This window comes from Amphiura filiformis, unplaced genomic scaffold (genome assembly GCF_039555335.1).
Source record: "Amphiura filiformis unplaced genomic scaffold, Afil_fr2py scaffold_126, whole genome shotgun sequence".
NCBI classification, from domain to species: Eukaryota; Metazoa; Echinodermata; class Ophiuroidea; order Amphilepidida; family Amphiuridae; genus Amphiura; species Amphiura filiformis.
The window spans coordinates 31,331-44,789 of NW_027305590.1; the positions used below are offsets into that span (position 1 = coordinate 31,331).

General features: G+C 34.5%; 1 protein-coding gene across 1 annotated transcript in view; it reads left to right on the forward strand.

Annotated features, from left to right (window-relative positions):
* Nucleotides 1-602: 602 nt before the first annotated feature.
* The window catches only part of LOC140145069 (gamma-aminobutyric acid type B receptor subunit 1-like), a gene marked incomplete at its 5' end in the record, with an annotated part of 50,765 nt that continues 37,908 nt past the window's right edge, over nt 603-13,459 (forward strand). The window contains 2 exons of the mRNA XM_072166855.1: nt 603-883; nt 10,360-10,497. Coding sequence (XP_072022956.1) covers nt 603-883; nt 10,360-10,497 — 419 coding nt within the window. The remainder of the gene's footprint in view (nt 884-10,359; nt 10,498-13,459) is intronic.

The window sequence follows — 13,459 nt, forward strand, 5'->3', positions numbered from 1 at the left end:
AATACGAAAGGTCAAAATTTTGAATTGATCGTCGGCTTTTCATCCCACCTACATACACTTTAAGTATAAATTATCAGATTTATAAAGTTTACTTCGAGTACTGTTAAATATCAAAAATATCAATTTTTAATGATTTGCCATAAAATGTGTATTACGTTGCGAATTTCAAAAAATCAAAATTACTTGATATCAGAAGGACATTCTTCGTATTCATAATCCAATTCGATATGTCTGATGTGCTCTCATGTCCCACAATAAAATACTGTCCAAACGTTCATACCCCTTCCCTTAAGCCATGTTAGTTTATGCATACCGTATTATGTTAGTTTATGCGTAAAACACATTAATAATAAAACACAATCTTTAAACAGTCAGGTATTTTTGTGTCCCCGGCAAGATGATTTGCAATTAAATTGCAAGATTAAATTGCAATGGATGTTTTGTCACAGTTTTCACTACTATTCATTGCGAAATAAGTAGCAAGGAAAATGCATACAATGAACTAGTCTTTCAAACACAGGAACTGCATTATACTTGTATATACCTTAAACATGTTAAATACATAACAATTACCTTACAGTATAAACATTTTGCTTTCACAGGACAGGACCTAGAGCAAGTTGCAAAGATGTTGTGGTTTGCAACGCAGAAATCCTTGTCACCACCAATCTTCAAGTTCTTCCTGATATTCTCATCCATGTTCTCCAGTGGTGTCGGTTTAACAAACATAACACTAGGAGGACTCTTTAGTACTGGTGGACAAGACGCGGCCTGGGATGGATCTGGTATATTGTCTGCGGCACAGATGGCATTGGAACATATCAACAGAAATGAGTCGGTCTTACCAGGGTATTGGCTTCAACTGGATTGGAGGAATTCCAAGGTACGGATAATTAAGAGGGGTTGGTGTAAGAAGCATATCCGGGGTGGGGGAAGGGGGAATCACTCCAATATTTTGATAAGGGAGGTGGTCAACACAATCACCCCCAATGTTGACACATGTATGGGTTTCTGACTAAATTAACCTCATATTTGGCCATTTTAGCATAAAAGGTTTTGTACGCTCTTCGCGCGAATTTGTTTCGTTTTTACGCCATACAAGGTGATTAAAAAAGAAGTGAACTCAATTTTGTGGCGCTTTTGTACGAAATCGAGAAGTAAATGAAAATATCATTGAAAAGAGCAGATCCCGAACGTCTAAATTGTAAAAAAATGGTTTTATTTGCTTGCACGAAACCCAAGTTATACTCATTTGAATAAAACTACCTATTTTTGACGATCATGGTAGTGTGTTGACTGATATATATTCAAATGCAAAATAAAGCTACGTTGCATTAGTGGTTTCGATAAATATCGCTTTGGTGTAAGCAAATTCAACAATTCTTTTTCAGAATCTGCTCTTTTCAATGATACTTTCATTTACAGCGGATTCCTTCTAGATCTCATACGAAAGCCTCACAAACACGAGTTTATTTCTTTTTGAATCAGCTCGTATTTCGCTATTTTAGCTTCAATATGGCAAACTGTGTGTGCTGTGTGCTATACAATGTAGGCCTATTATGTTTTTGCTTGCTGCATGTGTGTGTAAAAGAAGCTATACGGATGGAGGAGTTTTCTTCTGAATAATGATTAAAAAACTCTATAAAAAGGCTTGCAATGACTTTCACCACAGAGCATGGCTTATACTTATGCGCGTGGGTTTGTGAAGCAAACCTTTTTAGCCCCTGTTTAATTAAATTTCCCGATAAGCAATTAACAATCTATTTCTGTGTGTCTGTAGTTCAAATACTGCTAATCCAATGTGCAATACGAGCGTATATATGTTCATCATTTGAGTTGTCAATTAATGTCATTTATTTCTGCTTGATCAAAACAAACAATCTACCGATTGATATGCTATCACTATTATTTTAAATTAAAAATATTCCAAGAACTCCACGAAGCAAACATTCTGCTAGATAGACTTCTCCGTAGTCCACTTGCCCATTGTGCATACTCTGGCTATTGCATTTAAGCTTAAAACTCTGATTTAATTAATTAGTGCATAATTGATAGATTTTCACATCTGATCTTTTCAGTCACTGTACTCCCTCTGTTTGTTGGCTTCCCAAGTGATTTTAACTCGGGCTTTCGCGATTAATAAACTGGGAGATTCTAAAATCAGAATTCAGAGTTCATAACCATTTACTAGTGTTATGAATTTTAATTTGGGGAACTAGTCCAAGGGGAAAGTAGAGCGAGGTACCAGATTTGGAGTCCCAAGGGATGAGGGAATGAACGGGAACGGGAATGTCTCGAAATGAATCAGATGAAACAGAAATTAAGTATAACAATTTATTAGGAATTTACATTATCAGATAAACTGATCAAAATAATATAATGTATGTATTAATATAAAATCTTACCAGAGTTACATCGCATAAGTATAATTGAATATGAATCACGTGCAAGACATGATGACATTATAATTGTCATCATGTTACCAATCTAATTAATCATCATGAACGAAAGTAGAATTACATCTTCGTCTGCCGCAAGGTTAGCAAGGAGTGAAGTCTTTATTAACTGAGAAACAAATCCTTGCTTCACTCAGTGCAATTGATGCACGGAATCGTATATAAAAACGTACACTTGATGAATGGTTAACATGGCTTTCTGCACTATGAACAATAATCAATTATTGACTGAATTATCGTCACAACACTAGTTTCATTGTGCTATTCCAGTTGAAATCCATACACCCCTTATGGAAGTACATTATATTGTCTCCCACACGGAGTGTGAATTTCAAGTGGAATCACCCATACAAGTAACCCACATTGAAATTTACACCCCCTGTGTAGCTCTGTGTGCACGGGAGTTTTAGTAATACCGGTATCTTACATAAGGGGCCGGGGTATAATAGATGTCAACTGGAATAGCCTATTTCTCTTCTTTTCAAGAGGGGTGGTCTGAATTCTACTATCAATCAATCGAGATTTGAAAGCCAGAAAGCTTTGACTGAAGAAATGCCAAATTTTGTCCAATAACAAAAAGTTCATTCATTATAACAAATGTCAATTATGATTAAGAATACGGAATTTAAGATATTATATATTATATCCTTCATTAATAGATTCTTGTTCATTGATTGGTTAAAAGTTAGCACTACTTTCGGGCTATGTTGCTATTTAGTATTTTGTCTATCATGTAGATCACAGAAATATATATTACAGATTCTATACATGTTCTATGTATCACTAATCTGAATGTTTTGTGGGGAAAATTAGGACCTTTTATCATTAAAGTATGAGCACTTATTCTAAGTTTATTTTACGAAATTTAGTTTTCATAGAATGACTAAACATAATAATATGATTAATTATATTAAAAATCTTTCTTGAAGCGACAATAACTTCTAAGCTTGGCTCTAACTCGATGAAATAATTTTGAAAATCCAAATGCTATTCAAAGTCGGTGGTAATAAAAATTCCCTTTAAAAGGGAAGGCCAGCGTCAATGCAGAAGAGGTCTTGTAAATAGTTTGGGTCACCGTGAAAGGCATTTTTAGGATCACGCTTACATCCATGTTACATGACAGTTCACCAAACCATCAATGGTGAGAACATGCACACTGAAACAGCAAAAATACATTAACTCCTATAACTCCTGTCAACTCTTTAATTCATTACTCCAAATTGTTCTGTATTTTTGTCTTTACTGCTTTTTACCCATGCTTATTATAAAAATCAAGAAATACACTGCAGTTGTTAGTTAATTCGCTATGTTAACTCAACTTACATGCACATTTTATTTTAAAATAATTTTATATTATTTCGCAATGTATAGTTTACTATAAAGTAGATAGTGGCAAGCACATGATAAAGGACTGATCATTCACTACAATCTTCACTTTTAAACTGTATTTTTTGAATGTGTTGATTGTTAGTCCGAAACTCCTGCAAAGCTATGGACATGGCATCTTACCTACTCCATTCTGTAGTCTGCATTGTGTGTTTTCTCAGTCTTCAATCATTTTGTTGAATGTAATTTTATGAATCAAATAAAAAAGATAGAAATTGGCCTCACTTTAGTTATGTGTCATTTTACAGTATTTATCATTTATAAAGTAAGACAATAATTTATTTATTTTCTATAAGTGCATGTCAAAATATGGGATATATTGTTCAATATTATAGCTAGCCCTAAAAAACTTTATTTTCAATCGGATTTTTCCCGTTGAAAAGACAAAACTGATGTTAAAGATAGCAATAATATCATCAATAACATATTGAGTCAATTTTATCCATAAAACGATACAGGATAGGATAGATAATTACTTTGACTTCAATGTGGTCCATATAATGAAGATTTTGATTCCACAACATTATTAGATCTGTTATCAACATATCAAATATGCACTCACAGGCAACCAAACATCATGCTATGCTCAGTAGTCCACTGATAATAGTGATATGACCTCGTGATCATTCCCCCGCTTTGACCATGTCATTTTTTTGATATGCTGATTGCTGAACAAGTTTATGTTTATATGTGTAGGCCTAACCTATGATAACTTTTTAAGTCATAATTAATTCAAACATAACTTTGGCAATACTCAATCGTTTTCGTTCGTTGAAACGGCAAAATATACTTTCTTTTCCTTGCAAATCGAATTAGCAGACATCAAAAACATTTCCACCACGAGAAGTAAAAAAAATAATTCATACCAATAGAAGAAGGCTATAATCTTAGCTAATCTTTAGCTGGCGAAAAGGTAGGAAGGGTCAATCGTGAAAGTTGATTAAGAAAATTAATTCCCAAACTAATAGAAGTAATAACAACGTACTATTGTGTTCAGTTCTTCATAACGTGCACTTGCTAACTTTAAATGTAATTAATTAACTGTGGCAGTGTTGTTGCTGTGTGCATGGTGCAGATAAACAAATACAATTATTGAACATTTGACGTTGAATATTAAAAAAATTGTCAATGAACGCCGTTATTTTGTTGTCATTATAAATATATTCATTATTTCAGCTCATCAAAGAATATTCGTTTGTTATTAATTTTTACCAATAAATGTAACAATAATATAGTAACTATCGTGTTTTGTTACTAAATAACATTGCGTCATGATCAAGGGAGAGTGAGTCTAATGTCCCTAATATTGATTTGAGTTATTCGCAAAAAAGGTGCGCATAATTATTCTGTTTCTCATTGGTATTGCCTGTAACTTGGTAATGGAAATTTCAATCAATGTGTATAGTTCAATGTTTAGTGGTGTTTAAACAAAATGAACTTGAATATGTTCGACATTAGCTTTATTTTCCTCGATAAAGTTACAAAATCGTTCCAAAGTTGTGAGTAGTATGGTAGTCAAGCAATAAGTACGCATCTGGCGGGTAAGTAGCGGGCCAAAGACTCAATTGTTCCCTTCATCCAATCAGAAATTTTTTTGTATCGAACAAAAGCTAAAACTTCCCCCTAAAAACGTATTTTTTACATTAGGTCAACAGATAACGCAATTCAATGTTATAGCAAGGCGATTGTGGTATTAAAATCTGTTGAAAACTACCTATCCAAGCACATTTTTTGACCAAAATATTGGTTTTAAAAGTCAAAACCTCAAGTGTTCCTTACAATATTTTTCAAATTTGATGTCATTAAATGAAAGAGCACACTATTGGCTATAATCATACTAGCTACATTTATTAATTAGAATGATCAAGGGCCAATTCACTTTAAATCTTGTGTAAAAAGTGTACTTATTTCGCCTGTTTTGTCATACGGTTGTAAATTCAGTGAACTAATCAACTATGACTTTACTAAAGAGCGCTTACAAATTGATATGGTTCTAAACATTTTTACTACAAGGTGTCCCAGAAAAATCTATACCGAACAGTGTATATAATTTTGATACGAGAAATACAATTAGGGTAATATGCTTTCTTGGGAACGACGTAACTTCATGTTTCATGTCCATGATGTCAGTAGTGAGTTATGCATCGTCCTTGAGTCACGCTGGCAACAATAATCTATCTAGAATACCTGACCACAAACGCCGTTAATTGGCATTAATTTGGTAGATGAAGCGTTTGTCATCAAAACATAATTCAAAAACCTCATGCATTCCTATCGAAAACCCCTTTAACAGAAAAACAATATACGACCCATAAATATTACCCTACCCATCTAATTTTACTGTTTTTCCTATCTATAGGAGTAATGTGAGTGATAATTAGTATAAGATTTTTAAGGGTCAAAGTGAAATATGATACGGTATACAATTTTCTTGAAAGTTGCCACACGAATGTGTTAATATCGGCATAGTATGTCCTGAGCCTGATGCTATTTTTATTTTAACTTGCCTCCTCCCCACGTTCGTGCAGTGAGAATAAAAATTCGTTCAGTGAGAATAAAACATCCGTGCTTAAAATATTTCTATACTAGTTTGACTGATGGAGTCGGAAATGCAAAAAAAGGTATAGTTTGGGGTATAAGTAGAACATTTATTTCGCGGAAACAAATCAAGCAAACGATTCAGGAAACGCCTTTTCTCCCCAGGTTTTCGGTCAAGTGAATTATTTTTTGGAATTTTCTTTTTTAATTTTGGTAAAATCATGTTAAATCAGCCGGTTTGGGACCCAAATATATTAATTTTGGCTGAACAGTTTTAGAAAATACGTTTGCAAAAGAAAGAAAGAAAGAAAGAATGAAAGAAAAACAAAACAACCCTACCTTTCTAAATTAATTCAAACATTTTCTTTTCTGTTTAACATTTTACAGAGATTGTAATTATATGAAATTGCAGGCACCTGTGTGCACTTTAGTAGAGTTTTTATTCGTTTTTACGTACTGATTAACTCATCGAGCTGTAGCTAAGTAAAATAATGTCAATTAAACGGATTTATATTTTAAATGAAAAAAAAAACCCTTCTAAATAGCTCCAACTAATTTGTTTTCTGATTGGCATTTTATAACATAATACCGGTAATTTGACATATTCGTGAACCAGGTGTGTACTTTCATCGAGCTAAAGCTGGCTTCAAATATCGACAATAAAATCGAGTCATATGCACTTTCAAAATCGATATATTTTATGTAGCTATTAAGGTGGTACTACACCCCTTGATAAATTTGTGACTATTTTTGCATTTTTCTCAAAAAATAATAACACATTGCTAACTAAAGTTACGTATGTTATAAGGCAAGGAATCCAGTTACTACAATGGAATTTCAGTGACTCAAGACAAGCGGTACGTTATTATGATAAGAAAAGAGGTATCGCTAGAATGTACCTCATTTCCTAACATATATAATGAACCACTTGTCTTGAATTGGATTCCTTGCCCCTATAATACAAATAACATTTGTTACCGGTGTGTAGTTATTTTTTGAGAAAAATACAAAATTAGTCACAAAATTATTTATCAGGGGGTGTAGTACCACCTTAAATCACATCACAAAGTAATGAGAATGGGGGTCTAACAAGCCGTTTGGTTAACATGTTTACAATAATCTTAATCGGATAAAGTATTCTTAGAAAATGTACCTACGATGAAATTATGCCAACATCTGAAAAAGTTTGCTTTCCAGATAATGTTATTAAATTTTTAAAATTCAAGTTTTAAAACATAAGCTGCAGTGTACCCCAAGTGTAAATTCTTGGTCCCATATTATTTACATTATAATATAAATGATAGTAAATGCATCAAGGATATTATAATTTATTCTCTCTGCTGATTACACAGCAATAAGAATAAGAAAACCATTATCAAGGTATTTTTTAAAGAAGGAAGTACATTAGGAAACGAATTGGGATAAAATCTTCGGTTAATAAAATACTATGCTGAGCCACCAGCCTGGGTGGCTCACGCTCCAGTAATTTCAGATGATTGAGCTCTGTAACACATCAAAGAATGTCTTCCAATTCATGAAAACAAATAGATAATCAGCTTATCGGATTAAAAGCTTAGATGGAAGGTCTTGCTGCTCAGCGAGTGTTTGTAATTATCAGAAGGTTTTCTCCAAATTCATTCTCTAATGAGAGTTACGCACTGTAAACTAGAACAAAGAAACACACTGGGAATCGATGTAATGATACAAGAGGAAACTGGATATAAACATAACAAGAGAAAAGTACGGTGTCGACCAATGCTCCAGATTTAAAAAAAACTCGGAGCATGCGCCGACATGGAAATTGAACTCGCGACCTAGGCAGACCACTAGACTATCAACTCTCCATGCTAAACGTAACTGAAACCGAAGTTAATATGAGGTGAAATTCCAAATGCTATTCAAAGTCGGCAAAGTGGTAGAAGGGTCAATCGTGAAACGTGATTAAGAAAATTAATTCCTAAACTAATAGAAGTAATAACAACGTACTATTGTGTTAAGTTCTTCATAATGTGCACTTGCTAACTTTAAATGTAATTAATTGTGGGAGTGTTGTTGTTGAGTACAGCAGATAAACTAATGAAATTATTAAACATTTGACGTTGAATATTAAAAAATTGTCAATGAATGCCGTGATTTTGTTGTCATAATATTATAAATATCATTATGTCTCATCAAATAATATTCTTTTGTTAATTTACCAATAAATGTAACAATTACGGTACCTATCGTGCTTTGTGACTAAATAAAATGCGTCATGATCAAAGGAAAGTGAGTCTTAAGCATATGGAAAGATTTTTATACAAAAACGATTCTCTTATAAACCATCATGCGCACAGTTTCCACCTCGATACACATGAGCACACACCCCCGTCCCAAGAGCTTCCAAGCAGAGAACAACAAGCAGTGAATGTCTCCACCACAGTCTTTGATTACACTACACGATTGAGTGCATAGCAATGTAGGAGCTGTGAAGCTTCTAGCTAAAAAATGGGCCTCTTTGATTGGTTTTTGTCGAAACCTCAAGTGTTCCGTTCATCCAATCAGAATTTTATATCAAACGAAAGCTAACACTTTCCCCTAAAAACACTATCGTCACTAGGTAAACAGATAACATAATTCAATGTTAAAGTAAGGCGAATGTGGAAAATCTGTTGAAAACTACCTATCCAAGTACATGTTTTGACCAAAATGTATAGTTTTAAAAGTTAAAACCTCAAGTGTTCCTTACAATATTTTTCAAATTTTATGTCATTATATGAAAAACCACACATTGTCCATATACTATATCGCTAGCGTGATCAATGGTCAATTCTCTTTAAATTGCAAATCTTGTGCAAAAAGTTACTATTTTCGCCTGTTTTGTCATACGGTTGTAAATTCAATGAACTATGACTTTTAACAAAAGAGCGCTTACAAATTGATATGTCGCTAATATTGATTTGAGTTATTGGCAACAAAAGTGCGCAATATCTTCTATTTCTTATTGATTTCAATAGTTAATAGATTGCTTCTGTCTTGGTAATGAAAAGTTCAATCCATGTATTTTTTACCCGAACGTAGCATATGTTTGAAGGATACGCATTGCTGTAAATATTGATGTAACCAAATTCAATATATTCGACACGCAGGTTTGTACCGGCCAATAGACAAAATCCGGCAGAAATCTATTTTGACAGTTTTTGCCTTAATTGTTAAACGGCAACAATTGGGAGAAACTGATATAGTCAGTAAAATATTCAAAACATAACACGGAACGATCATAAACAGTAACACACAATGTTTAATGAATCATTCAAAATATTTCTCTGTCTTTTCAAATCCTTAAAATGAAAACGTTTTGAATTTGATGACACACTTCAGTAAGTGAACAATGTAAAGCTATGCTTTTGATTTCTTAATATGGTACTTATAATTGCAGAGTCTGGCCTTATTACGCTTATGAAATGATTTTTATATTATAATTATTATTAATATGTTTTGAGATGAAAGAAAGTGAAACCCGCAAACCCTGATCAGTTGTATTTTTTCATAAAATGCGAGAGTGAACAATAGCCCATGAGGAGTGGCACAGGTCAAGAACGTAAATAGGCACATAAAAGACAACCACATGGTCCAAGCAGTAGTTCACAGCAGCTTAGAGTGGGGGTTGCTGGCCCCTCACCCCAGATACACACCTAAGCGGTGCGGTGGGGGTGTGTGCGATGACCTAAACTGAAAGCATCATGAGATTCAGAACAGTTCGGGCCTCCAGATGGCAGACGATACCTCTCGGTCAAGGATAGGGTGGTCAGTGCTTTAGGTTACACCCCTCACTACCCTCACATATCGTACATAAGTATTATAAATTGACTATTGCAAAACAATGCAAAAACAATGCTGCAACATACAGGATTACAAATTAGAGGCACAAACTAAAATGGGAGGCAGTGAAAATTATAGTTGTTTTATTTGTTATTTTTACTCATATTTTGTTTTACAGTGTCTACCAGGTGTTGGTATGAAAGGTCTCTTCGAACTCCTCAGCGAACCTCCAATCAAACCTGTACTATTGGGTGCTTCGTGTTCCGTTGTCAGTCAGCCTGTTGCAGAGACTGCTCAACATTGGAACCTCGTACAGGTGAGTATTATTGCTTGCTGCAATAGTTATTCTATAATTATATACCGTATGCTAATTAGGGTATTGCGCCTGCATAGCGCTGCATCCCTAAAACGAATGATTTATAAAGCGCCTTTCTTCAGATCTTAGAGGACTCAAAGCGCTGTAATTTTGCTGCAATGGTGAATCATCACAATCAGGTCGCATCAACTAGGCCAGTTGCTGCCGAACGGCGCACACCTATCCGCATTTAGATTGTAACATCCACCAATTATCTGTGCAGCTCCCCAAATTCCATTGGGTGAAGGAAGCTTTTGATAACCAAACATCTAATCACCGATTTTTGCGATACAGGAGGAAACCGGAGATCCTGGAGAAAACCTGCGAGAGCGAGCATGGAATCGGGATAAACCAAGTGCACATGAGTCCTTGGGCCGCGCCGGGGCTTGAACCCGGGACCTCAGTGGTGCAAAGCGAGGGAACTACCGCTGCGCTAACTCGCAGTTGTGTCTTAGCGGGTGCCTTAGCCACTATGTAGTGATCGGCATGCAGCTTTATGTTATTGTAAAGCGTATTGTTATCTATAAATATTATTATAAATCCATATACTAGCAGCTACTAGCGCACTTCTTCCATTGTCTTTAAATTTATGTGGACATTTCTTTAGAGCAGCAGTGGTCAATTAGGCTTGAACGTTTTTGCTAAATACTGTTGATTGATTTGAGCCTTGACCGCGTCGACATTACCAAGTAAACCATGCTATAACGAAGCCGAAAATAAAAAGGATTGTATGCATGTCTTAACGAATATTTTCAGTACATTTAACATATTCAAAACTCAATATAAACCTGTAAAGTTTAAAATAAATTCTTTAGAAAACATAAGCAATATCATTATTGTCTTAACATTGAATTGACGCCCCAGGGTTGGCGCGCAAAAAGTGATAATACGCCATTGGATTATTCCATTTAAAACGCACACTACCCCAGTGGAAGTCTGGAAGATGTTAGGTATATTTTATGAGTATGGATTTTATATGGAATGAACACATTAGGCAGCACCATTTGAATTCTACATCTCTGTGAAAGATCTGAATCATCCACATGGAAAGTGCTCATTCCTTGACTAGGAAACAAGTTATTACAATTGGTTACAACTATATTCTTTTCAAAAAATATATCAAAATTGGAGCATTTTTATCTCTTTTAGCCGCTGTGGCTCTTCAAAATTAACATTATAAGTCGAATGTGGCGATACATTTTCAGAGTAACATTTTGGTATGGGTTTTTTAAAAGTTAATACAGGGGTCAAAATTCAAAACTGCGCAAATTTTGACCCCTGTATAAACTTTGACCTTGGAAATCTCGAATTGCCCAGGGGTGACGATTCTACACACCCCATAATCTCATTTTGTACCACCTATAGAATAATAATCAGCGAAGAAAAACATTTTAACTGGCAAAACCATCTAATCCAATAAAACAACAGTTTGCAGCCAGACTATAAGGAATAAACTGCAATGACCTTTTAACAATGTTACACACACTAGGATCCACAACATGCCCATCTATCAGGGCACAGTTATTTAACCCCAATACATTTGTACATTCATTGAATGACCTTTGAAAATTTGGGTACAAAAACTCATACTCTGCACCTTGAGGTCAAATTTTGCACTATGATTGTTTAATTGAGGTTATTCAACTATGCCATTGGGATGAGGCCATTGTGGTTCATAGTGATAGGAGTGACGAGGTTATACCGGTTTTTAATCAAAATGAAGCTGAAAGAAGAGAAACGTCATAGCAAATTTTATCATTCCAAGGCCAGAAGAGAGTGGTGGTCGCAGCATCAAACCTTAATAATAAGAAACGATTGCTAATTGTCACCTGGATTGTCACACTCATAGAAATTGTTCGTTGGCATTACTCAGTAAGTTGATGTAAGTCGTTGCGTCAACTTTCCGAGTAATGCCAACACGTACAATTTTGAGTAACGCTGAGTCGATATCATTATGTTGGTCGCACTCATTTGCACTTACTTTATTGAGTTGTTACAACTCAGAAAATGACACTAGCCTAGGTTAGCATAATTTTCTATAGTATACAAAATTTTGCACTGATTACAAAAATAAATATTTGAATACTGCTAATTGTGCAGAAAATGATCCAATTACGTGAATTAAGTAACAAAGTACCAAATTGGAATAACTCAAAACAATAAGTACCAGTAACTTAATATGAACGAGTTACATCAACTTACATGTTGAGTTACAATAACTCAACTAATTGGTTCTTTGAACCTTGTTTATTTTTCTAAGATCCCTGAATTTGAATTCAGAAGTTGGCATTACTTAAAAAGTTGACGCAACGACTTACATCAACTTTTTAAGTAATGCCAACAAAGTTGATTAGTTGACGGAACATTTTGAGCTTTTTCAGCATTTTTTAAGTTCGGATAACTAAAATGAATTTTTTTTTGGCCAATTTTACACTATTTTTGAGTTGTCCAAACTTGTAACTCCTTTTGAATTGCGCCAACAAGGCGAACAAGTCATTTCTATGAGTGCACCAATGTGACAAATGAAGAAACTATAAAGTAAGGTGTTCAGTATGAAAGAGAAGAATTAGTAGGTGATGATTGATATAAATCTGAATGCAGTAATTAATAAGATGGAATATCTAGAATCTACAAGATTCATCATGCAGTTATTGTTAACTACATGTATGCACACAACACAGGGGCACTCACAATAGGCAATTGAACCCTACTGGTAGCGCTGTGTTGTAGCTATAGGGGATGAACTAGTTAGCATCATATATCAACAAGTATAAAAGCTTTGATTTTAGTGCCTGCTCTATGTTTCAATTACTTATTCTTTTCCAAATGTCTGAATCTTCAACCCGGCACAAGCTTTAATAACGGGGGAACATACATTTTTATTAAAAAGAAATCCTACCATTTATCCAAACTCGCCGTGTTA